This window comes from Crinia signifera, chromosome 4 (assembly GCF_055691185.1).
Source record: "Crinia signifera chromosome 4, ASM5569118v1, whole genome shotgun sequence".
Lineage (NCBI taxonomy): Eukaryota > Metazoa > Chordata > Amphibia > Anura > Myobatrachidae > Crinia > Crinia signifera.
In genome coordinates this window covers 134,891,414-134,918,266 of record NC_139220.1, presented here as the reverse complement: position 1 = coordinate 134,918,266, position 26,853 = coordinate 134,891,414, and the positions used below count along the sequence as shown (strand labels likewise).

The following is a 26,853-nucleotide window of genomic DNA, read 5'->3' as shown; positions in this document are numbered from 1 at the left end:
TGCATCCTGCCTATGGCCGTCAGCAGTGGCAGATTATCCACGTGGGGACAAGGGTGGTCGCCTTGGGGCCCCCACACTCGCCACCCCACTGCTGAGGTGGCTGGCATGCAGCGGGGTCTGGCAGCACAGGGTCGGGTTGGGTAGCGCTGGCTGCCAGGGGGTCCCTGCAGCGTATGTGAGATCAGCAGCGGGGTCCCTGCGGTGGATGGGAACTACTAGTTCCCACTGGGGAGGGGGGAATGCCTCAGTGGGCGCTCAAGCTTCCCAATATCCCAAGTATCAATGTTGGGAGATATGCACTATGCCAAACACACATTATGCCACAGGAGTAAGCTTTACGCATTGTATGCCAAACAGTAGTACACCCCTTATACACAGTAGAGCACACAATTGTACACCCCTTATAGGAGCAACAGCTTAAGGGGGAGTAACACTAGGCAGCCTGTAGCCAATGGTGTCAAAATACACAAGGAGGATTGGGGCACCTTCCTAGCCCCGCTGCCCAGTGAGTGATAGTATTGCATCTGAGGGTCAATGATCTTGGGAAAATCAAGTCTCTAAATTTGGTTAGACATTGCTTGGATAAAGTGTAAAGTTAACACAGCTATTATAAAGCGGTGAAATGCAAGAGGCTGGGGACTTCGGTCCTCAGAGGCAGGCGTGTGGCAGGGAAGGAGCTATGCACAAGGCTCGTGGGGGATTGTCAGAATTAGGGGTGTGCACCGAGCACTTTTTGTGTTTTGCATATCGAACTCCCGTCATGCTATGGATCTGGATTGGTTTTGGCAAAACCACCCCTTCAGGTTTTGGATCTGTATTTTTTTAAATAAAAAAATCAACCATTAAAAACAGCTAAAATTACAGAATTTAGGTGTTTTTTTGTTCCTACACTATTATTAACCTCAATAACATTAATTTCCACTTATTTCTAGCCCATTCTGAATGCCTCACAATATTATTTTTACATTGCACCGAGGTAGTTGGATGACTCTGAGAAAAGAATTGTACTCCTCCACAAGGGAGGGGTATGGGGTGGGTGGCGCTGTGACTTGTGTTGAATCACTAGCAGCTGCTGGTTTATGTCGGGGTTGTCAAGCCCGAAATATACAGTACACAAAGGAAAAAAAGGGGCAGCGCTGGCTAAAATAAATGTGATCAGTTTAAAATAACATAAAAATAGTAAGGATTGGACTGATTGTACAGTTTAAAAGAAATACATTTTATTAAGTAATGAGACCAAAATAATGCTGGTAAAATATAAGGGGTAAGTCCTGGGGGATGGATAGCAATGGGGGACTGTCCGTTCCTATTACGCCTGGAATTGGAATCATATAAAGTGCAAGTGCAGTAAATTAAATGGGGTTACCGTCCACCTGTAGATACGTGATTGGGGTGTATTGTTTCTCTCCCTGGGCCTCAAGGCCCGAGTTGGAATGTGGGCCGAGTCACCGTCCAGAGTAGGGGAGACACCCGGAGCTAGGACTCCCAAAGATGGTGCTGGGGTCTTTAAAGATGTAGTTAGGTGTCCACGGTTAGGTAGGTCCCAATGTAATCCAAGGCTGGTCTGGAACAGTCCAATAAAAGGGGGGATGAAGTACCACTGACGCGTTTCGCCGTCTCGACGCTTTATCAAAGGTGACATACTGGTGTGGCTGAGGGCTTTTTATACCAGACTAAACAGGAAATGGGTTTGGTCACATGGTACACAGTATACACATAATCAGTCCAATCCATATCAAAACATAATGAAGGTATGTGGAGGAGGCAGAAAAAGCATAGAATTCATTCATAAAATAACATTCTTTGAAAAAAAGTAATATAGTACATAATAATAATTAAAAAAAAATCGGAGGAATTAATTATTAGTGCACATTGGTCATGTGGCTCGGGAAAGAGCCGTCTTCCTATTGGTTATATGGGTGTTGTTACTTTACTAAGGTAACCCCGTATTGGTTGGCGGTGGATAAGCAGGAAGTAGGGCAAGAGTTCCGATAGTCGTAAGGGCGGAAGGTAACCCCATTTCATTTACTGCACTTGCACTTTATATGATTTCAATTCCAGGCATAATAGGAACGGACAGTCCCCCATTGCTATCCATCCCCCAGGACTTACCCCTTATATTTTACCAGCATTATTTTGGTCTCATTACTTAATAAAATGTATTTCTTTTAAACTGTACAATCAGTCCAATCCTTAATAATTTTATGTTATTTTAAACTGATCACATTTATTTTAGCCAGCGCTGCTACCCCCTTTTTTCCCAGTTGGATGACCCCTTCAGTGTGTGCATCCTTATTCTCACAGTGTATTAATTTGTCCCAACTGGAATCCACCATCACAGATCTCTCTATAGACTCTGGAGGTAATTGTCTTCACTGAAGAATTGATCATTTTGATGAACATCATCTTCTCCACATTTTGTGGAAGCAACCTCCTACACAGCTCGCTGACAAGGTTCCCAGTTGCACTAAAAACTCAGGTAAAATAGAGCCAGTTTGTACAGAGGCATCCAAATTGCTTCTTTTTCCTGCCAGTACAGATACTGGCATGCCAACTTGGATGCCGTCACCAGTGTAATCCTCCACCCTTTTTTCAATGGTGACAGCATCATATGCAGTGACAGTAGACATGTGAGAATTTGTTGGTAGGTCCTTCAGTCTGGACCAGATGTCTAAACTCGCTTCTGCCTGCCCTGCATCACAGTCAGCGGGTGGATTAGGAAATCTGAGTTGTTTTCTTGCAGACCTAGTTGCAGGAGAAAATGAAGGGGTAGATGTTGTCATGTTCTGCATTAGATGACAATCTCCTGACCAGCAGGTCTTTGCACCGCTGCAGAGTTGTATCTGCCAGAAACAGAGACGCAACATAGGCTTTAAACCAGGGATTGAGCACGGTGCCCAACACGTAGTGGTCTGAATTTAACAGATTGACACCTTCGAATCAGAGGCGTAACTATAGCACCGCAGCCCCCGCAGCCGCGGGGGGGGGGGGGGGGGGGGCGCTGTGCATGTGTGGGCGCCGGGGGGCTGTGGTGCTATAGTTAGCCCCCTCCCATCCGCCCATCTGCCGCCCGCCAATCCGCCGCCCGCAGCCTTACCTGACTTCACTGGTGGTCATTCTTCTGCTAGTGAGACGGACCACAATAAAATGTTCGCCCCATATAGCAGACAGTTCTCTGAAACTGTCCTGCTGTATGGAGGTGGACATTTTGTGTTGGTCCGTCTCAGTAGAAGAAGAATGAAGGCAGCAAGGGAGCCGGGACGGGACCAGCAAGACAGGTAAGGCTGCGGGCGGGGGGTGCGGCGGGGGGCGCCCCCCATTAACAGCGGGGGGGCGCCCAATTCATAGTTACGCCACTGCTTTGAATCCTGACAAAGCAAATGAAGGGCTTCATCAAGACATCCCATCCTCCTTCACTTTCTCCAGTTGCTGCTGCAAAAGCCTGATTAGAGGAATGACCTGACTCAAGTTGGCAGTGTCTGAACTGACTATATGTGAGCCAAGTTCAAAGGGTTGGAAAACCTTGCACAACATGAAAATCATTCTCCACTGCACTTGAGTCAGGTGCATCCTCCCTCCTTTCCCTATGTCACATGTGGCTGTGTAGGCCTGAATGGCCTTTTGCTGCTCCTCCATCCTCTGCAGCATATAGAGGGTAGAGTTCCACCGCGTCACTATCTCTTATTTAAGGTGATTGCAGGGCAGGTTCAGGAGGGTTTTCTGGTGATCAAGTCTTCGGCAGGCAGTTGCAGAATGGCGAAAGTGGCCCAAAATTTTGCGAGTCACCACAAGCATCTCCTGCATGCCCCTGTCACTTTTCAGGAGATGCTGCACCACCAAATTTATTGTGTGGGCAAAACATAGGACATGTTGGAAATTGCCCAGATGTAATGTTGCACACCGCCGTCCGGGCTGCGAGGCACCCGGACGGACGGCGGATGCTGTACCCTGTGACGCGGCCGGGGACGTTGCCAGGCAGCGTCTCAAGCCTCCTTCTGATGCGGAGCATCGGGACGTTGCTAGGCAACGTCCTCGAGCTTCCGCCCGGCGGCAGATGACGCGCGCGCCTGACGTCAGTCAGGCGGCGCGAAAATCAAATAAATAGCCGGCGTCTGCTGGGCACAGACGCCAGTTATAGCGTTAGCTTATCCTAGCTGCTAGCTCTCTGCCCTGTTGGCAGATAGCTTTTGCTTCCGGTCCCCGTGGCTTCCAGCCCACTGCCCTGTGTCCAGTTCCTGGTTCCTCCATTGTCTCTTTCTCTCAGCCTTCCCTGGTGTGTCCTGTCAGTCTCCTGCTTCAGCCAGAAAACCAGCTTCAGCCTGAGCCTGCGTTTGGCCCACTGTCTCCACCATCTCGTGGGTCACGTAAGTGCTCCAGTGGAGCCTCGGCCTTTCTTTCTTTCTCCAGTGGCCCGCCGTGGCCGTGCCCCTCCGTGGGTTCTGTATTCTCTTTTCCTTCAGCTCCTGTGGCCCGCCGTGGCCGTGCCCCTCCGTGGGTTCAGTATTCCCTTGCCATTCAGCTCCTGTGGTCCGCCGTGGCCGTGCCCTTCAGTGGGTTCATTCTTTATCTTCTTTCTTGTATCTTCCTGTCTTTATTAACATCTGTCAGGCAGGGAGTGTCCTCTTGTCCTATCCTGGTTTTGAGGAGTCACTGTCCCTGGAGCGTAGCCTGCTGGAGACTCCTCTTCCCATTTATTTGTGTCTGCGACTTGGTCGCATCCCGGTTTGGCCTGGTGCCGGCAGTCAGGGGTCAACTCCCAGCTAGGCCCGGTAGTTAGCAGTCCTCTTGGGTGCCCTGTGGCGATCGTTTACCCCTTGTCCATACATAAGACCTGGCTGCATCGGGGTCGGAGCGGGCCTAACTCGCTCCTTCGGACGCGGCGGCCACAGGTGAAGCCTAGCTCTGCAGGGGTTTACCATCTGCCTCAGGGACTCAATAGAGTCAGAGTAGCTTCCGCTGTGGCCGTCCTAACCGGCGGTCCCGGCTACAGGCTCACGCCTGACCACCTGCTTAAATCCTCCAACCATTGCTCCTTGTGCCACAGTAGGCACCGTAACATGTAATGCCCACACAATGTTGGTGTTGTAAGATACCACAAATCCCCTGGAGAATCTGTGGGGCAGAGGCATAGGGAGGGCGGAGCCGGCGGAGCACGTGCTCCGGGCACTGGGACATCAAATGGCGCCAGAGCCGTGCAGCCGGCTCCCTGCTCTCTCCCCCACTCGCCCCCCGCTAGGACCGGATTTCTCCCAAGGCACCTATCATGCACGGCAGGCTGTGACCAGACAGCCGCCGCCAGCCGGGGAGAAGTGACAGCTGGGCAGAGAGCCCAGCTGCTATCACAACAGGTCCATGTCCGGGTGTCCCCCCTCCGCCCGCCCGGACCCCCCAAGCAGTAGCGCACGCGCACGGGGGGGGGAGGGGTATCCAGAAACCCCCCTGAAGACACCGGGGGAGGGGAACAACCGGGAGCCGCCTGGCAATCAGCACTGCAGTGCAGACAGTTAAGTGAAAGTAGTTGCCGGGACAGACAGACCGTGGCCCTTATTCACATCTGATTGCAGTACAAATTTGTTCTCAAAATGGGCAAAACCATGTGCGCTGCAGGTGGGGCAGATGACACATGTGTAGAGAGAGTTAGATTTGTTTCTGTGCAGGGTAAATACTGGCTGCATTTTTTTACACTGCAATCTAGATTTCAGTTTCAACAAACCCCACACAAATGTAACTCTCTCTGCACGTTACATCTGCCCCACCTGCAGCGCACATGGTTTTGCCCATTTTGAGAACAAATTTGTACTGCGATCAGATCTGAATAAAGCTGCGTGTGCTTAAGGTCTGTTCCAGCGAAGTCCCCAGAGATCAGCTTCTCTTCACTCAAGTGCGGCTGGCTCTGGTGCTCCTGCCTCTTCCAGGCGTCTTATAGCCGGCTGGGCTGTGGCTGTGTGTGACAAGCTGCTGCAAGGTGAAGGAAGTTCACTGCTCTGCCTCTGTGCTGGTGGGGAAAAGTGCTGGAAGCTGATAGGGGGTAGGAAGTTGGAACAAGTGTATTTATTACGCAGATGATAGTCTCGGGGGGAGAATGTACTGGCCATGATCCTACTTTGTCCTGATGGGGTTGGGAGGTGGACAGGTGTGTTGGTGACTGCCAGTGTGGTCGAGAAAAGGTGCAGTTGCTGGCTGTTTTTTTTTTCTATGGGGATGGTGCTCGCACAGGAATCTGAGGTATGCTCTTCAAGCAGGGCCAGTCTGTGGAAATAGACTGTGATGTCATTGCCAGGAGGTGGTTTTTCTGCATGGATGCACCTCAGCAGCAGATATGCAGTACACAGGGCTAGTCCCTGAGTGCCGAATATATACAGTATATATATCTATATATATATATATATATATATATAGATATATATACCCTTTAGAAATCCTGCGTTTGCCTCTTGCCAAGGCAAGTGACAGCTGGGCAGAGATCCCGGCTGCCATCAGAGGAGGTCCACGTCCCCCATCTGCCTGCCCACGCTCCCTGCTGCCATTGTCTGCTGCATGAAGTGTGGAGCTGCAGACACTGCTGCAGAGAGGTGATAGGCTCCACACTGTAGTTTTGCTGCTGGGCTAAAATATTATATAATATACAAAAACAAGTATAGGGTATGATCTTTCTATGGTGCAATGCAGCCTCTAGTCCGTACTTATCCTTGGTTATCACCCAATAACCAAAAACAATAGTGAGAAAAAACAAGAAGTGGATTTTCCAAACTTTTAAGGCGCAATCAGTCCAGATATTTTCCGACCGTCAGAAAGCTTAATTCAGTCTCTCTTGTCTGATTGGTCCAGTGTTTCTCGGGAAAAATAAGAAACAATAAAAACCATCAATTAGATATGAACCCAATAAGGGACGGTTTCAACTGTTAGTGAGGAAACAAGAGGATGTAAGTGGGCGTACCCTACTCACAGTGTGACAGATGGTGTAAATGCACGTAGCGGGTACTTGTCCTGCCGGTAAGTCTTCTATGACCTCTTTCGATGAGGATGGCAATACATATATATGTGTCGGGTATTTGTCCTGCTGATGGATTTTCTATGGTTTCCACTTTACCTCTCAGTGACGTATATGCCGTGTGAAAATAAAAAAATAAAAAACAAACAACAATGTGTGACTCTGTTTTTAGTGCTCAAATTTTTTTGAGTGTGTTTTTAGCACAAGAGTGTATATCTATAGAGCATGTAGGGAAGTGGCACATATTTGTCAGATGTGTAATGGGCATTATGGTTTGTTATATAGTATGTATTGGGCACCATGTATGGCCTTATGTGTAATTGGCATTACGGCATGTGACTTTATGTGTAATTACAAAGTTCGCTAAAATGTGCAATGGCCGTTACGGTGTGTGGTACAATGTTAGGCCCCGCCCCTTTTGCCACACAAGAGCCACGCCTACTACAAATGGGGGGGGGGGCGAAACATGGGGTAAGCCATTGTGCTATGATTTCGAGGTTCTCGACATTGTGCCTCTTAGTGAAACTGGTGAGTAGGCTGCCTTAGAACGAGCTGGCATTTCTGAGATGCTGCTGCTATGGCGGAAGGTGATACATCTACCCAGTGGGCTGTCACAGTCATACTGTATAGTCTTTAATTTGCCCTGTACCACTTGTCCACATGTCCGTGATTAAGTGAACAGTTGGTACAACTGCATTTTTCAGGACACTGAGGACACTTTTTCTGACCTCTCTGTACATCCCGCCTGCCTATTGAAGTGTAACCTAGATGGGATTTGGTACCAGGGACATACTACCTCCATCAATTGCCTAAATCCCATTGCTCTAATGGTAGATACCAGATGCAAGTCTAACACCAACATAGCTGTCAAGGCCTGAGTAATCCGCTTTGCAATAGGATGACTGCTGTCATACTTCATCTTCCTGGCAAAGGACTGTTGAAATGTCAATTGCTTAGTGAAAGTAGTGGTGTTGCTACTTCCAATCCGGGATGATGAACGACTCCCAGCAGCAAATGACAGCAGTAGGCATAGCACTGTAGGATGGGAGAGAAGTCAGTCATGCCAGTGACATAGCCTGAAGGACTACTTCCATTCCTGATTGAGCAGGAAATTGACGAGAAGGGCTTTGATGGTGTTGATTGCAGGCGCTTGGATACAACAGGAGGCCAAAGGGATTTAGATGTCATGGAACTGCTTATGTGAAATGATATTGCTTCCCCCCTACCTGCATACCACCCAACTTTGTGGTCCCCGGACCCGGCTCACTGCTGATGCGCGCCGAAGGTCGTGGCCTAATTTCGGGGGCGTGGCCTATACTCGCAGCTCTCCCGTGAGGCCACGCCCCCATTTTGCCGCTATGGGGGCATGACCCAGAGGCTCTGTGAGCCTCTAGCCATGCCCCCAGCCCCCTGGCTGCGGGAATAGACGCTGTGTGCATGCGCACAGTGTCTATTCCCCGCTGCTTAGCAGCCGACAGGGGGGACTCCCAACAGCCCCCCCTCACCGCGGGACACTGCCGCCCGCGGGTGGGACAGCGGGACAGGCCCTAATAATCGGGACTGTCCCGCTAAAATAGGGACTGTTGGGAGGTATGCACCTGCCATGCGCCCCTGTCCATATCAGCATTCTTATCTAAAAGATAGCAGGCCGATATGCAGAGCAAATGTATGAACTGTCAGCAGCTCTGACCATTCCGTCCCCTGCAGCTATCGACTTGGACTGTTGCAGGGTGGGAATGCCCTATCGCCACAGCAGGGACAGCGCTGCCAGCTCTGGGCTGCACAGGAGATCTTGATTGAGTACTGAGATCTTGTGCCTGCCAGCTGCGGGCATGCTGGGAGGGATTAGTGATGGAGCCAAAAGGCTTTGTGCAAGATTTAGTGGCACATTTATTAACGATCGCATATACAATGCAATTGGGGTGAAATATTACTGCACATGATCGCATTGTAATATGCAATCCACTCACAAGTATGAATCATCCTGCACACACAGGGGCTGGGCTCCAAAAGGAGCCAATCCCTGCGATGCACTCAGCCAGGTCCCGGGGGGGGGGTCTGCACATGTGCGGTTAGTGCTTCCGCCTCGCCGAGTGCTCTGCCCTGGCGGCAGTGCAATCTGTAGCCCCTAGACTAGAATGGGCTACATTCATCTCAGAATGGTGGCAGCACTGGACCGGAAGCAATGCTGCTCCATTATATATCGGACAGCTTTGCACCCCCCCCCCATCCCATATGTTATGGGGGGATGCTGTCAGTGGCGATGCTGGAGGGATTGCAGCAAGGATCAGAGATTCCTGCTGCAGTACTTCCTGATACACTCAGGTGATACTTAATATTCGTGGCCCTCTGGTGATGTCCCCCTCCTGGGAATAGCATATCAGTTCATAATGAATGATGCACTGTCTCTGCCTGCCTAGCCAGCTCAATGACCATGCGCAAGATCTCGCTATTATTGCGAGATATCAAGCGCAGCCCAAAGCCAGCAGCATGACTAGAGTTGTCCCTGCAGTGGGGATAGGACAACGCTATCGCTGGGCTGGTGAAGTGGCTGAGCAGTTTCATGCCTAGGTGGCTGTTAATACATCGCCCTAGACGCTAATTGCTTGGGGATTACAGGGGACATTCCCACCAACCCTAGCGCACGTTAGGTGCTCTGTTAATACATTTTAAAAATTATTATTCCCCTCCTAGTTAACCAGCCTTAAATGCAGATATGCACTTAACGCTAGTTCATACATCTGCCCGTTAAATGATAAATGGGCCCCTTAGTGCATTCGAATATGTGATAAAATTCCAGAAAAATAAGTTTTTACCCCATTTTCGTTTAAGAGCATCCCACACTCAGAGCCGCCTCACCCTCCCATAGCAGAAGAGCACTCCACCATAATTAGAGATGGGTCGGTCGTGAGTGAAACAGATCTTTCAAATGGTTCCTTTAAAAGAGACAGTGAGCCGTTGCTTACTAAAAGGTGAATGGTCATTTTCCAGTTCAGTTTTGGTTTCGTTTTCATACAAAGCATATCTGTATTTGCTGTGCTGTGTAAAGATCCAGTGAGCTGGTCTCCATCTGTCTGTGCCTCCCACACGCTTTACCTCCTGGTGTATCACACCTCTATTCTGGTCCGAAATTTTGACGCTGTGGGGGCATGGCCCAGAGGCTCTGTGAGCCTCTAGCCATGCACCTAGCCCCTCTGGTTGCGGGAATAGATGCTGTGCCCATGCGCACAGCGCCTATTACCGCTGGCCAGCAACTGGAGGGGGGACTCACAACTGCCCCCCCACCGTGGAAAACCGGGACATTCCCGCAGTAATCGGGACGGTTGGGAGGTATGCCCGTCTGACTTAATTTACACATGTGGGTGTGTGGTGTTGAACACAGTAAGGCTTGACACTGCGGACATAATCATTTTAGCGGCTTTATCAGACAAGTGGGTCCGGCAACATATAGGATCTTATCGGTGTTCAGCTGTTCTGCTGACTGTTGGCTACTAGCTGAATTGAAATATTTGGCTTACCAAATTAACATATTGGGGAAATTTACTAAAATGAAAGTTGTATTTCAAGTGGGAAGTTTTTTGTTGCTGTTGCAAAGTGAGCCGTACAAAAGAACAGTTTCTTTTCACTGAGCGATCATAGGATCCCAGATCTCGAGTGAGTCACTTTGCCCATCTCTAAATGATGATGAGATGCCGTCAGCTGACGGGAAATCCCTGGCACTGTGAGTGACTGCGGGACTTGGTCAATGACGTCGCGTGTAATAGGCACATCTCGCGAGAGTGCTGAACGCTCCCGGTAGCAGCAGCAGCAGCAGCAAGGCCAGGATCTCGCAGAAGCAGCTGACTGTACGCATCCCACACTGTTCCCGGCCGCTCAGCGCCATGTCCGGGACGGGCACGCGTCCCGCCTCACCCCGAGAGGAAGGCGAGCTGGAGGACGGGGAGATCAGCGATGACAGCGTCCGGCCCGATAGCCCCCAGCTCGTCCGGTACCGGCACAGCTCCCGCACCCTTCCTCAGCAGTACCGCAGCCGCCCTCAGCGGCCCCCTCCGCCCCACACCTATAGGCCCAAAATGCAGTACCGGCCGCCTCCCCGGATGCAGCAGCAGCCGCCGTCTATGGGAGACTGCGGACCCAGGCCCTCGTTCTGGGAGCGCAGCTACGACACGCTGGGCCGGTTCCGCTCCCGTGGCAGAGGCAGGCGGCCCTGGGAGCAAGGCTGGGGGGAGCGAGGAGTTAAGCCGGGCGGCCAGAGACTAAGCAGCTGTCCCTGGGGGGACCCGTCTCCCAGGAAACGTATCCTTCTCCTGAGCTTGTGCGCCCTAGAGTGCCCATTGCGGGCTCCTAACCCCGGGTACACTCCCTGGTGCGCTTCATCAGCCGGCTCCGTAGCTAGTGCCCAGATACATATCTTCCAACATGACCCACTTCGTGAGACACAGAATTCTCCTTTCCTGGACTTTCCCTTTAATTTATGATTGCTATGTTAAGCACCTTTCTTATCAGTTAACATGTTTAAAACAGGTGATGGCAGTCATAAATTAAGAGGGAAGTACAAAAACAGAGCATCCCCCCTGGAATGGGTCATGTTGGCAGGAATGCAGTTACTGGATTTCACAGAATACTGGAGCAGATGTATTAAGCCTAAACAAGCGATAAATGCAAGTGTGATAAGGAGAGATAAACGTCCAGCCAATCACCTGCTAACTGCCATGTTACAGCCTGTTTTTGAAAAAAGTCAGTAAGGAGCTGATTGAATGGACGTTTATCTCTCCTTATCACCCTTACATTTATCTCTTGTTAAGGCTTAATACATCCGCCCCACTGTGCCTGTTGCATACACGGGAAAGGATGTGATTTCTTTTTATGGTGCCAAGGTGTTAAAAGTACAGGGGCAGAGGTGTTTTACACCCTGAACAAAAAGTTAGCATGTATGGAACATATGCCACAAAATTGAATAGTGAGATCTATCATATGAAGAACATGTCGGACAATATGGGTCATACTGTATGTTAGATATAAGTAAGATGGTGACAAGTATGCCCCTTATTAGAGTAATTTGATTATTATCGGACAATGGGCCAGGTGTACTAAGATTCAAAGGTGATAAACAGCCAGCCAATCAGCTTCTACCTGCCATGTCACAGACTGTGGGGTAGATGTATGAAGCAGTGATAAGGGAGGAGAAGTAATAATAATTGCCTGGTACTTTATCACCTGCCAATCAGCTCCTGACTGTTGCTTGCATGCACCTAAAAAGTTTTACTGAACTAATTTGAGCATCTACCACTATCTGTATGTATGTTGCTTTTTAAACCCAGCCTGTTACTTAACAGTCAGGAGCTGATTGGCCGGTGATAAAGTACTAGGCAATTTATTACTTCTCCCTTATCACTGCTTCATACATCTACCCCCTGTGTTTGAAAACTGTCAGATAGGAGCTGATTGTCTGGCTGTTTATCACTCTCCTTTTTATCACTTTTGAAGCTTAAGGCCCCCATACACTATCCGATTTTGGTCAGATTTCGGCCAGATCAGTCGGATCTGGCCGAAATCGGACCAAAATCGGCTAGTTTTGATGTCCCCTCAGATCCGATGCGCGGTCCCATGCGCATCGGATCTGCGTCGGGTGGTCGGACCTGCTCCACGTCCGACCACCCGACTTGGGACCTAGTGGGGCGGCGCGGCGGTGGAGGGAGCAGGGGGGGCTGGGGACGCTGCGGGGGACACAGGCGGCATAGAGCCGGGCAGGGGGAGCCGGGAGCTGTCAGTACTGAATAAAAAAAAAAAGCCCATACAATGAATGGGCGGCCTGTGATTGGCTGAGCGCTCTCTAAGCCAGTCAGCAATTGGCTGAGAGAGCGCTCAGCCAATCACAGGCTGCCCATTCATTGTATAGGCTTTTTTTTCTAGCACTGACAGCTCCCGGCTCCCTCTGCCCGGCTCTATGCTGCCTGTGTCCCCCGCAGCGTCCCCTGCTCCCACCAGCAGCCCTGCTCTGTAGCCCCCCCCTGCTCCCCGGGTTTTTTACATGTGATAAATCGAGACGATTTATCACTTGTAAAAAATGGCACATCAAGTGCCAATCTAATCAAGCTCCCCCGGGGAGCAGCCGGGGAAGCTCAGGGGGAAGTCGGGGGGCGACTTGTCCTAAGGACAAGTCGCCCTAGTGTATGGGGGCCTTTAGTGCATCTAGCCCAATACCTGGAAAAACGTCATGTTAATTTAAGCCTCTCAACTCCTAACTAAAGGAGTCCCATGCTATGAGTTAAGGGTCTATTTACTAAGCCTTTGAGTGAGAGAAAGTACCAACCAGCCCCTCACTCATTTTTCAAACACCCCTTGTAGCGTGACAGTTAGAAGCTGAGGTAGATATATTAAAGTTGGTATGGGGCTGGAGTAGTCAGCACATTTTATGTGCAGTGATACCACTTCTCCTTAATGTATTAATGTGCCAATGTTTCGGAAATGACAGGAAAAACTTGCGAAGCTAGCAATATTTTGAATATGCCCACTGGAGACAGCCAGGAGGAAAGACGCAGCACATCACTGATGCGCAGTGAGCTCTAACAAGGATCACCCGAGGGGAAAAGCTTGGCAAAAGCAATGTTTATACATCGTCACTACTGCTTCCTGCTTTGCCTAAGTAAAGAGGTGAAGTAGGAAGCATTTTACCTACGCAACTAGTGCGGGTATAATACATCTCACCTAATGTACCAGCCAATCAGTATCTATCACCAATGCTTAGTATATAAACGCTTTAGTCCATTTAAAAGCTAGTACACAATACACACTAGAATTACTTTATTGCTATTTACTATAGCCTTCACAATGTTTCTCTATTAGTCTTACAGTTACATCGATGGTTATGGTATAACGGTTCAACAATCGTGGTCAAACATGTCTAGTTAGATTACCTGAAATGGTTGGCAGTGTCTAGATCGACAACAACAGAAGAACGATGCAAGCATAAAGTCGATGTGAACGTGGCCGTTTGTGAGTAGGTACACCTTTTTTTTGTCGTCTATGTTGACTTCAAACCACATAAGTGTGCCATACCCTTTCGTGTGGTTTGCTGCGCTCGCCGTGCTTCGAGCACGGTGTATCACTGCGCTTGGCACACTTTTATTTTCCTTCTCTGTCCATTGAGATGGTAAAGTATGAGCAATTAGGTTAAAACAATCATGAAACACTCACATCGACCATGTCACTGTCAACCACAATACCCTCAACCTTCCATTAATGTCCATCTAGACACTGCCATCAATTTTTAGGCGTCATAACTAGATGCGTCTGACCACATGATTTTTGATCTAGACTTGGGGGAGTATTCAATGCTGCTGGCGAGCTGTGACGGCTCGCAGGGTCAGTATTCAACTGACCTCCTACATACGCTGATTCCTCCTCGCTCCGTTTCTGGAGCAAGGGGAATTCAGCATATGCGACCGCTAAAACAGCGAGACTTGTGGCTAAATACAGCGGGCTCCCTGCGTTACCCATGAGGATCGCTTGTTTTTGGTGATCCCCGCTGTTTAAACCCCCCCACCGGCCTCATTGAATACACCCCTTAGTTGACTGGATACAGATTGAGTTTTTATGATGACATAAGTAACAATCTTTTACTTGCTTTTTCGAATATGGGATATATAGTATAACTGGCTGTTGGGATGATGGCTCTCATAATAGCAATGCTGGCATCTTTATGGAGGGAATCCTGACAGGGGTCAGGTATGTATACTCCAAACCTAACCATGCCTGCAGCATAACTAACCCTCCCTGCTAGTCTCTAGCCCTCCTACCCAGCTGCCTAAACCTAATCAGCCTAAATGCCCATATCAAAGTGCTTATCCCTCCCTCCTCACAGCCTAAGCATAAACCCAACCCCTCCCGGTCTAACGCTACTTATCAGTAGTCAGGATAGCGGCATCAGTAAAAAATATAAGTACATTTTGGAAACTATGGTTTTCACAATAATTTGAATAACGGATATATGGATAAGGGATACTGAGTCTGTATAAAAGAAATGTTAAATTGCAAAGTGGGTTTTATCATTTTTGTTGTTGCAGACATGACTTGATGTGGAATGATTTTCTGTTTTAGTACTGCAATAATCAAATTCTAAAAACGTCTCATAAAAATGTTGACCAGACATTCAAGGAAAGGTGTTTAAATTATAGTTCAGTTTTGCATCCTCTATATAATCTCGCTCAGAAGTGTTCTAAACTGGGTACACACAGCCAACGTGATGTGTCTGTGAACAATGTTGTTGGTATCTACTGGCCGATGTTCCAAAGATACATCAGCTGTTCAATCAAATGGGTGATGCATCGGCCAGTATGTGCCCTTTACTAGACTTTGGTACCTGACTGGTTACAAAAGAGATGGAATCCAAGGCATGGATGTGTCCACTACATATTTGCTCATTTTGGATAAGCAAATCAATATGATGGAAAGTTTTTCAAATGTGAATTTCTCTTTACATAAGATAGGATGGGTTTAATTCTTAGAATTACTTCTTTTACTGCAGATGGTGTACCATCACCACCCTTATGGTGGTGAAGACAATTTGTGGAACCTACTATTCCTTCAGCAGATAGTCTAGTAATTTGATTTGGCCTGCCACTAAAAATAGGTTTTATCCTTCTCTTGTACAGATGTCTAGCCTCAAGCAGCCATGTTTGGCATGTGTGAGCCACTAGGTCCCATGCAACTATGTTAATGTTGGGCTTCATTTTTCTTTGCCAAAAATGTCACAACCCAATGCGACTAGGATTGATGAGGAGACTTTGCTGATTAATTTTATGACACCACTATTATGTGTGAGTCTGTTTACGGAGCAGAACGTTACTTGTTTTGGAAAAAGATGTGACTGCTACATTGTAGCACTTCCAATACAGAGTCAGATAGTCAGTCACACAAAGATACACAAGTGTCATGTAGCATATTTATTAGCACTGTCTCATGCCCCTTTCCCACTGCAGGCTTTACACGGTAAAATGCCGTTTTTTTAGCCTTTTTAAACGGCTAGAGCTGCAGTGGGAAAGCTCCAGGTTGCTTTACACGGGTAACAAATACCGGTATTTGTTAACCGGGTAAAAAGCAGTGTTTTTACCGTGTAAGAGCCGTTTTTTCGGCAGTGGGAAAGGGGTAGCCCTTAACCCGTTAAAAAAAAACCCGGCATGGGGTCCCCCCCCACTGCCGTAACCAGCACCAGGCTGAAGGAGCCGGGGCTGGTATTAAAAAAATCAGGAAACCCGACAAATAGGGGTTCCCTGATTTTTTACAACCAGCCCCAGGCTCCAGGTCCGGGGCTGGTTCCCAAAATACGGGGGACAAAATGACTAGGGGTCCCCCGTATTTTAAGAACCAGCCCCAGGCACAACCAGCCAGCAGGGTAATGCCACAGCCGGGGGACACTTATTATATAAGTTCCCGCGGTCAAAGCATTAACCCTACCGACCAGTCAGCCTGGCCAGGGGCCTTGGGGGAGTGGGGACCCCCCCAATAAAGGGGTCCCCCCCTCCAGGACTTACCTGACCAGGCTGAAGCCTGGTGCTGTCCTCGATGCCCCTGGGCGGTGGGCATCGAGCTGATGGTATGGTGTAAAAAATAGAATAAAAACCATTGTCTTTTACTGGTGAACTATGAGTCCCAGCAAGCCTCCCCCGCAAGCTGGGACTTGGAGAACCACAAGTCCCAGCCTGCGGGGCATTAAAGGGCCCGCTGGGTCTTGTAGTTCCACAGTAAAAGAAAGAGTTAAATAAACACACTGACACACGTGAAAAATAGAAGTTTAATACATACATAACACATACATACTGATACTTACCTATCTGGAGCCCGTAGGTAGCCCTGGTCCTGATGTCCTGGTCCGTGTCGGCGTCTGTATCCATGTCGGCATCCCTGTCGGCGTCGGCGGTCCGGAGTCCGAAGAAATCCATTTGGGAAGCTGTGGAAGGAAACCATACTCACCTGTCCCAGCGCGACGTAGTCCAGGTAAGTGTCTTGGCAAAAAAACAAACCGAACACCCGAACCAAGCGGACAGCTGAGAGCCGCACGGTGTTTACATCGTGCGGCTCCGCCTCCCGAATGCCGCTATTGGCCGCCTTGCGGCCAATAGCGGCATTCGGGCAGCGGAGCCGCACTATGTAAACATACCATCAGCTCGACAGCTGAGAGCCGCACGGTGTTTACATCGTGCGGCTCCGCCTCCCGAATGCCGCTATTGGCCGCCTTCGGCCAATAGCGGCATTCGGGCAGCGGAGCCGCACTATGTAAACACCGTGCGGCTCTCAGCTGTCCGCTTGGTTCGGGTGTTCGGTTTGTTTTTTTGCCAAGACACTTACCTGGACTACGTCGCGCTGGGACAGGTGAGTATGGTTTCCTTCCACAGCTTCCCAAATGGATTTCTCCGGACTCCGGACCGCCGACGCCGACAGGGATGCCGACATGGATACAGACGCCGACACGGACCAGGACATCAGGACCAGGGCTACCTACGGGCTCAAGATAGGTAAGTATCAGTGTGTTTGTGTTATGTATGTATTAAACTTTTATTTTTCACGTGTGTCAGTGTGTTTATTTAACTCTTTCTTTTACTGTGGAACTACAAGACCCAGCGGGCCCTTTAATGCCCCGCAGGCTGGGACTTGTGGTTCTCCAAGTCCCAGCTTGCGGGGGAGGCTTGCTGGGACTCAGTTCACCAGTAAAAGACAATGGTTTTTATTCTATTTTTTACACCATACCATCAGCTCGATGCCCACCGCCCAGGGGCATCGAGGACAGCACCAGGCTTCAGCCTGGTCAGGTAAGTCCTGGAGGGGGGGGACCCCTTTATTGGGGGGGTCCCCACTCCCCCAGGGCCCCTGGCCAGGCTGACTGGTCGGTAGGGTTAATGCTTTGGCCGCGGGAACTTATATAATAAGTGTCCCCCGGCTGTGGCATTACCCTGCTGGCTGGTTGTGCCTGGGGCTGGTTCTTAAAATACGGGGGACCCCTAGTCATTTTGTCCCCCGTATTTTGGGAACCAGCCCCGGACCTGGAGCCTGGGGCTGGTTGTAAAAAATCAGGGAACCCCTATTTGTCGGGTTTCCTGATTTTTTTAATACCAGCCCCGGCTCCTTCAGCCTGGTGCTGGTTATGGCAGTGGGGGGGGGACCCCACGCCGTTTTTTTTTTTTTTTTTTTTAAATTCTCCCCCCCCCCCTATCTTAACACTGCTTAAACGGGTTTTTAAACGGGTAAGTGTGAATGTGACAAAAACAGCTTTTAAACGGTAATTTACCATTTAAAAGCTGCAGTGGGAAAGAGTCTTTATGGCTCTTACCCGTTTAAAAAAAACGGGTCATTACCCGTGTAGGCAGTGGGAAAGCAGCATCAGTGTACCTCCTTGTCACATTGCATTGTGACTTAAACATCATTTTTGAAAAGATGCCCGGCACTAGGGGATTTTCATGTGACCTGGCTTGCTAAAAGTGGCTCTTTGGTGTTACTGCAGCAAAGGAGTATCAGGACATTTCTTTATATGGTTCTGAGTTTTGTTTAACCTTTAGTTGGCATGGACTTCACTATATGTTCTTGCTGCTTTGTTATATAATTTGGGACAGCTAACTTGGGTCCTCTACCTGGAGACCTTGACACACAGGTGGGTATCCAAATTGGACCAAACTGGTTGTTTGCCACAAAGAATTACATTACAATGGAGTGACTACACACTGCCATACAAGTTTCACCTACCAACCGTACTTATAAATATACCCCAAACTGATTCAGATGATCTTTTTGTTTTAGGTTTGCACATCAGTTACTATTGGCCAATTGATTTGTGTCCAGCTTAATAGTGGATCAGGAAATATAGGCTTAAGCCGTGTACACACTAGACAAGATATTGCTGATGAGGGCCCTTCTGGGCGATATCTTAATAAAAATAAAAGTCTGGTGTGTATGCCAAATGTACTACATGTATTGTATATTACACAGTAAGTGAACCGACAGTGTGTATGTATATTTGTGTGTATATATAATATATATATATATTTCTCTCACACCTACTATAAGAAGGGGCTCAACACTCACCATAATAAACAAACTCACCTTAATACACAATCAAATAAATAATGGGGTTTTAATTCATGGATTGATCAATGCTGCATTTAAGCTAGCAGCCTATCTCCAAGGGACCCCATTTCACTGCAAGTCCTACTCTAACACCCAGTCTCTTAACAAAGACCTGGCAACTGCTGACACATTATAGCTAGGCTGGACATGTGCTTGTTTCCTGATTTAGTACTCATCTGCCAAACAAGTTATGGCTTTAAAGGTGAGACAATCACAACACAACTCCTGAATTAGCAATATGGGAGCAGCTGTCACAGGTTTAGGATGTATGGGCTTACCTGAGGTGCATGAGAAAGCTATGATCACAGAATGGGTAATTCAAAATTAACCCCTGTACATGTGTGTGTGTGTATACTTAAAAAAAAAAAAACTTTGTCTAAACTCTGGACACATTGGGGGGGATTCAGTTATTTTATGGCAGTGCTAATTATTGGGTGACTGAAAGAGGCAGTTCTTTTGTTCTGGGCATCCATCATTTATCATTCTTGTCATGCCCAAAGAGACTGAGTTTAGCTGCGTATAGAGTTTATACAGGTTGAGTATCCCTTATCCAAAATGCTCGGGACCAGGAGAATTTTGGATAACGGATTATTCCGTATTTCGGAATATTTTAATATTTCAATGATGTATTTTGAAGTATCTTGCATTTATGCTGTATAAACACATAATATACACACAAATATATTTTATTACCACATAAAATACACACAAATATATTTTATTTGTTCAAAAAACAAGGTTTCAAAACTTGAAACAAAATGTGTGTACTATCTCAGCACTGAATTTGAATGCCAAGCAATCATTGTCTTGCACATATATAGTGCCAGTTACATATCATGTCCCCAGTGGTGCTGTTACAAATGTCCCCAGTGAGTTTTTATCAAAAAAAAAATTTTTTTTTCACTTTCTGGTTTTCGGAATAATTCGGATAACGGATATTCGGATACGGGATACTCGACCTGTACATGTCTAAACTCATGGTTAGGGAGCCTAAATGGTCTTGCCTCCTCTTAATCAATCAACCCATGAGCAGGGTCATTAAATCACCTAAAAAAACTGAATTGCACACCACCCATCTCAGATTTTTACAATTTTAGTTTTAAGTTTATTAAATATTTATTTTGATTTTGAATCTATTGAAACATTTACTAATCTTTGCTTCCTTACACAGTTTAATTGAAGTATTACAGGCGTTTATTAAGAAATCGCCATGAAATTTGGACCCCTAAGGTAACTTTTCCTCCCAAATCTAATTACTTTACCTCCCTTACGCTTCCCCTTGTGGTAATAAAAACATTTGAACAGAATTAAAAACGCTAGGATTCCATTGCATATCTTAATCTTTTTAGGTGCTTAAAGCTGTGCACACACGGGGCGATACATTGCTCAGCAATTTTTAGCAAATGTGGGCAACGCTGGCATTTGTAGCCGATATTTTGCACATCTCTCACAGAGCTGTTGGCATTTTTAGCAGATATTTTGCCCATCTCTCATAAAGATGTTGGCACTCAAAGGGTTGATATTTTTAATAAAGTAAAGAAGCTGCGATTAAAAAAAATAAATAAAATATATATATATTTGGCAGAAATAGTTGGTTTGACATCCTCTCAACTAAAAAAATTGTAGAATCTGAGCTGGTTGGAGAACACACCTGGTTGAACTGACATGGAATAACCCAGCAAGAGAAGGCAGGGTATTTGAATAGAAACTATAGCCAGTATGGAAATTTACTGCACAGCAAAAATGCTCTATAATAGCCCAATATCAGTTTATAGCCTGTTTTTATCATGTGGTTAATTATTCCTTTTAGTCCAATAACACATGGGATCCTGGATAAGTTCCTGGACCTATGTGCTATCGCTAAAACATGGGTATCTGGCGACTGCTTATCGCGGATAATGCTTCGGATGCCTGAGACAGCCGAAGCATAATGTGCTTGATGCAGTTTTGAGTATCCATTAGCAGTATGTAAATGGTCAGAGCCATACCTTTTGAACTTGGCAGGAGCATTTACCATATTTAACTACACTGTGATGTAGTTCCTCAGCTCCATTTAGATTCCTATTAAAATATGCTTTGGACCAGAATACTTTTTTTTTTTTTTTTACTAATTTGAGATGGTGTGAACTTTCTTTTTTATTATTTTGTGTATTTTAAATGAATGGTACATACCTGCTAATTTGAGAAGCGGTCCTAATAGTAAATATTGTGCAAGGTGTAACATTCTTAAGTGGACAGTCATTTCTTCAAGTAGATGTGTTCAATGCAGGAAAAATAGGCAGGCATAAGTATCTCAGTGAATTTGAGCAAGGCCAAATTGTTATGGCTAGGTGGTTGTGTCAGAGCAACTCCAAAATTGCAGCTCTTTAGGGTATTCTGGTATGCAGTGGTTAGTTCATACCAAAAGTGCTCCAAGGAAGAAGGGTCATTTGATGCCATAGTTCACTGATGCACATGGGTAAAATAAACTAGTCTGTTTAGTCCTATCCCAGAGCTACTAAAAAAAAATGTTACTCTTGGCTATAATGGATTGATGTCTCACTCTGAGCACACACACACACTGCATTGCCATAGACTGGGGAGGACCCCTGTCCACCGCTGAAAGTATTTACAACGTGTAGGTGAGCGTCAAAGCTGGACCTATGAGCAATTGTATCTTGTTTTTCTTTTTTTAAGTGGATGACTGAAATTGCATGTGCCATTTACGTGGTCAAGAGGACAAGCTGATGGAGGCAGTGTGGTGCTCCGGGCTACGTTCACCTGCCAAGGTCTTGGCTTCCGATATCAAAGGACAACTTCAATTGTCTTGTGGAGTCCATACCTTGACTGGTGTTAGAGCAGTTTCGGCAGCACAATGGGGACCTACACAATATTATGTGGTTTTAATTTTAAGGTTGATCATTGTGTGTGTTTTTTCAGTTTATGTATGTCAGGGAACCGGGGTAAATGATCCCAAATGGGGTAAAAATGAAATTCCTGGGTGGTAATGGATGGTGGCGCTGCCGAGACACAGCCGGGTATGCACAAGACCGTAACTAGGGGGGCCACCGTGTTGCAGTTTTTTATGTTTCTATATCCCAGGGACTCCTTTTTTTGTATGGGTGCCTGGGACACCCTCCGCCCGAATTGACGTGCGCCCCCTTTAATTATGTTCCAGCCGTGTCGGGGGGGGTGAAGGAGGTGTGCAATATAACTATATAACTGTTAAACTAAGCTAGGTTGTTTTTTTTTTTTATATAGAATTATCTGACTAGTAGCAAAAAAATATAAGTATCTGCATTTTCATAATATTATATATTCTGAATCATTCGGAAGACAAACCTATGTTATCTACTTGAGACACCTAATAACTTGTATGTTGAAATTCATGCTGGGGTGAATGTGATGAGCACCGTGGCTATTAGATTTTTAACAGAAGTGCCGCATATCTGGATTTCTATAAAAAGAAAATGTATATAACTTTTTTTTCTAAATGTGTTGTTTTAGAGCTTAAGGCTTTAGTCAAGGCTGGAATGCAACCAGACATTCTTACTTAAGGTGCCCATACACAGTACAATTATTGTATACAATTTGGACTAGATCGCACTGCATATGTTGCAATGCAATGAGATCTAGTACAAAAAGTATGCGCAGCACATACTTTTTGAGCTGTGCAATGAGATGTGTGCCTGGAGAGCGCGCATCTCATTGCACCCTGCAATTATAACGTGTATGCACACCTTTAGGCTAGAAATGACTTGCATTCAACTGATATTTGAAGAATAAGTAGCACATGTTAAGTAGCACAAAGAGAAATAAAAATGTGGTATTTGAAACCAGTAGTAGCATGTTAGAGTTGGTAATATACTATTGGTTTTGTAACCTCTAATCTTGATGCTCTTTGGTATGTTGTCAATTGCTTCATTGGTTTGGGCTTATAACTTTATAAAGCTTTTATTTAAGAGGGTTCTTTGCCATCAATGGTGAATATGTTATCTTGGCTTATAATCTTAATTAATGAATATTTAATTTTTTAATAAATTGCTGTTGCCAATAATTCCTTATCCATAGTTCTATTTTCTTAACAAACCTTCCAGTTAAAAGTATTGTAAGGTCTCCACCCAGGAAATTTGCTCGTCTACTGAAAAATGAAAGCTGTGAAGAGAGCTTTGAAGATCTACTTTATAAATATAAGCAGATAAAACTTGAACTTGAATCCATTAATAAGGATGAGAAACTGGCTCTCAAAGAAGAACGCGTAAAAGAGCAAACTGTTACAGAAAAAACTGTAGAACAACCTTTTCATGAAGACAAATGTACTGCTGCTGAGGTGGTGCCTGTGATAGTGATTGAAGAGAAACCTCCTGTAAAGTCATTTCAGGCCTTTGAGCTTAAACCCCTCAGGCAAAAGTTAAAATCTGCTACTGAGCAAAAGAAACAAAGCACTGTGGAAGAAACCAGCTCGATCGAAGATGTGACAGAAGTCACTAAACCTGTGCAAGGTAATGTATCTATTCAATAACACTTTTACTGTCAAGCCAGTCATCCTAATGTGACCATTTTCTCCTGAGGTTGCCATGAAAGTAATCTCAGGGAAACACCAGCCCCTCTAATCTTTTTGGTTCTGACCAATAAAAAGAGTTGGGTAATTCTGATATTTTTGTTAATAAAATATCAGAATTGCCTTTACTGTTAGAAGTTATAAGCAAAGACAGTAAAGCAATTTAAACATGCTTAAGATCGACATAAGTCGATTTCCCCCCATCGAGTACCAATTAAGCAATTGGACGTTTCAAGGTGTCTTCTCCTGCATTGGCATCCGGAGGGTTAAATATCTTTAAATTCACACATTGCAAGGTTTTCAACTCTGAAAACCTTGCAACTTTTTTTTCTTACCTCCTTATTTTGCAACTAATGGAGTTTTGACCTTAGCGTTAAATGATAGGCCACTTATAGTTCCAACCTGAGGCTGAATGTACAGTCATTTCCAGAAGGTGGAGCAATTGCAGCAAGGAACAATGTTTTCCTTTTATACTGTAATTTTCACATAGCAGTGCCAGGTCGCATGCGATTTTTTGCAATAGTCCATTTTGAGTGCAACCTGGGTGAAACCCCTGACAATATTTATGTATACTTTATAACCCTTAAATATAACGGCAAACGCTGAAATATATGCACACCAACACAAACTTGTAAAAAAATGTATGACATGCTTTACTTGTAAATTAGCTTAATTACAGGTATTTGCAAATGCAGACTAACACACGAAACATAAAATTGATTAGCTAACACCTAAACAGTAATTCTAGATGAAATCAAGATGGAAACCCATCAAGGACAGTGATCAGCCATTAAACCTCATTTCATAGTTACCTCCAGCCCCCTGCTTGCCTGTTCTTCCTCAACTGCCTGCCTCTTCCTTCTCTAACTCTGATATTTAAACCTTAATCACATTAATTACTCATAAGCATTGAGTCTTATTGGCAAGCTCTGCTTTCAATCATGATGTCATAAATAACCCAAACACCCAACTTTATTGTTACTAGGGAAAGATTCAGTGGCCTTGGGGTCTACGCATGTGTGGCCCTGTTCTCATATTGTTGATAAGTTTGGCTAGACTAGCTGGATGTCCTCGCTCTCTGTACTGTCAACATCGCATTCTTAAGCTTATAAAATCAAAAACCATTTTCTATACGAAATCACACTTCAAGCACTGTTCTGAATATTCAGACATTTTATAATGTTTTTATGCAAATCATAGTTGACAAAATGGTTGCTGCTTCTAACAAACACCTGCTGCTTAGCGCAAAGGGTAGGCCTCATACGCCATGGCTAGTACCTTGTGCAATAAACTAACGCCATCTGCAGAAATAATAACAATATTTAACCCCTTCATGACAGAGCCAGTTTGTGCCTTCATGACAGAGCCCTTTTTTTCAAATCTGACATGTCTCACTTAAGTGGGGATAACTTTTTTTTGCTTTTACTTATCCCAGTGATTTTGAGATTGTTTTCTCGTGACACATTGTACTTCAAGTTAGTGGTAAATTTTGGTCGATACAGTCTGTGTTTTTTTGTGAAAAATACCAAAATATCGTGAAAAAATGGAAAATTTAGCAATATGCAAAATGTTAAATTTTCTGCTTGTGAGACAAATAATCATACCACTCAAAATAGTTAATAACTAACATAGACCATATGTCTACTTTATGTTGCCATCATTATTTCAACCCCCTTTTCATTTTTTTGGACACTAGGAGGCTTCAAATATGACTAGCAAATTCTCAAATTTTCAAGAAAATTTCAAACACTGATTTTTTTTAGGGACCAGTTCAGTTCTGATGTGACTTTGAGGGACTTGTATGTGAGACACCCCCATAAATGATGCCATTTCAAAAACTGCACCCCTCACAGTATTCAAAACAGCATTTTGGAAGTTTGTTAACCCTTTAGGTGTTTCACAGGAATTAAAACAAAGTGTAGGTGAAATTTCAAAATTTCTTTTTTTTTGCAGAGTTTCAATTTTAATACATTTTTCTAACAAATACAGTAGATTTTACTAGAGAAATGTGACTAAAAATTGATTCCCCCAATTCTTTTGTTTTCAAAAATATCCTATATGTGGCCCTAGTGTGCACGTTGACCAAACCACAGGCTTCATAATAGAAGGAGCACCTACTTGATTTTGGAGCCTCCTTTTTATGAGATTTTTTTTTAGGCACCATGTAGGTTTCTAGGCACCATAAGTGCTAAAAGTTAGGAACCTCCCCCACAAGTCACCCCATTTTGCAATCTACACCCCTCAGGGAATTCATCTAGGGGTATAGTGTACATTTCAAACCCCCAGGGGTTTCACCAATTTTGGTACAACTGGGATGTGAAAATGAAAAATTACATTTTTTTACACAAACATGCAGTTCTGGCTCAAAATTTTTCATTTTCACAAGGAATGAAGGAGACAAAGCACCCCAAAATCTGTGCCCCAATTTCTCCCGAGTACGGCAATGCCTCACATGTGACCAAAAAATACCAGTTGGGTGCATGGCAGGACTCAGAAGGGAAGGAGTGATTTTTGGATTTTGCAGCAAAGATTTTGGTGGAATGAATGGTGGGTACTATGATGCATTAGCAAGACTACCAAAGCACCAATACAGTGGAACCCCCCCACAAGTCACCCCATTTTGCAAAGTACACCCCTCAACGAATTCATCTAGGGGTATAGTGTACATTTCAAACCCCCAGGGGTTTCACCAATTTTGATACAACTGGGCAGTGAAAATGAAAAATTACATTTTTTTACACAAAAATGCAGTTCTGGCTCAAAATTTTTCATTTTCACAAGGAATGAAGGAGACAAAGCACCCCAAAATCTGTGCCCCAATTTCTCCCGAGTACGGCAATGCCTCACATGTGACCAAAAAATACCAGTTGGGTGCATGGCAGGACTCAGAAGGGAAGGAGTGATTTTTGGATTTTGCAGCAAAGATTTTGGTGGAATGAATGGTGGGTACTATGATGCATTAGCAAGACTCCCAAAGCACCAATACAGTGGAACCCCCCCACAAGTCACCCCATTTTGCAAAGTACACCCCTCAGGGAATTCATCTAGGGGTATAGTGTACATTTAAAACCCCCAGGGGTTTCACCAATTTTGATACAACTGGGCAGTGAAAATGAAAAATTACATTTTTTTACACAAAAATGCAGTTCTGGCTCAAAATTTTTCATTTTCACAAGGAATGAAGGAGACAAAGCACCCCAAAATC

General features: G+C 45.7%; 1 protein-coding gene across 1 annotated transcript in view; it reads left to right on the top strand.

Moving 5' to 3' along the window:
* The first annotated feature begins 10,768 nt into the window (after positions 1 to 10,768).
* Positions 10,769 to 26,853, top strand: part of ZFC3H1 (zinc finger C3H1-type containing) — an 85,102-nt gene continuing 69,017 nt past the window's right edge. The window contains exons 1-2 of the mRNA XM_083182547.1: positions 10,769 to 11,287; positions 23,185 to 23,589. Of these exons, the coding sequence (XP_083038673.1) occupies positions 10,873 to 11,287; positions 23,185 to 23,589 (820 nt within the window). The 5' untranslated portion in view covers positions 10,769 to 10,872. The remainder of the gene's footprint in view (positions 11,288 to 23,184; positions 23,590 to 26,853) is intronic.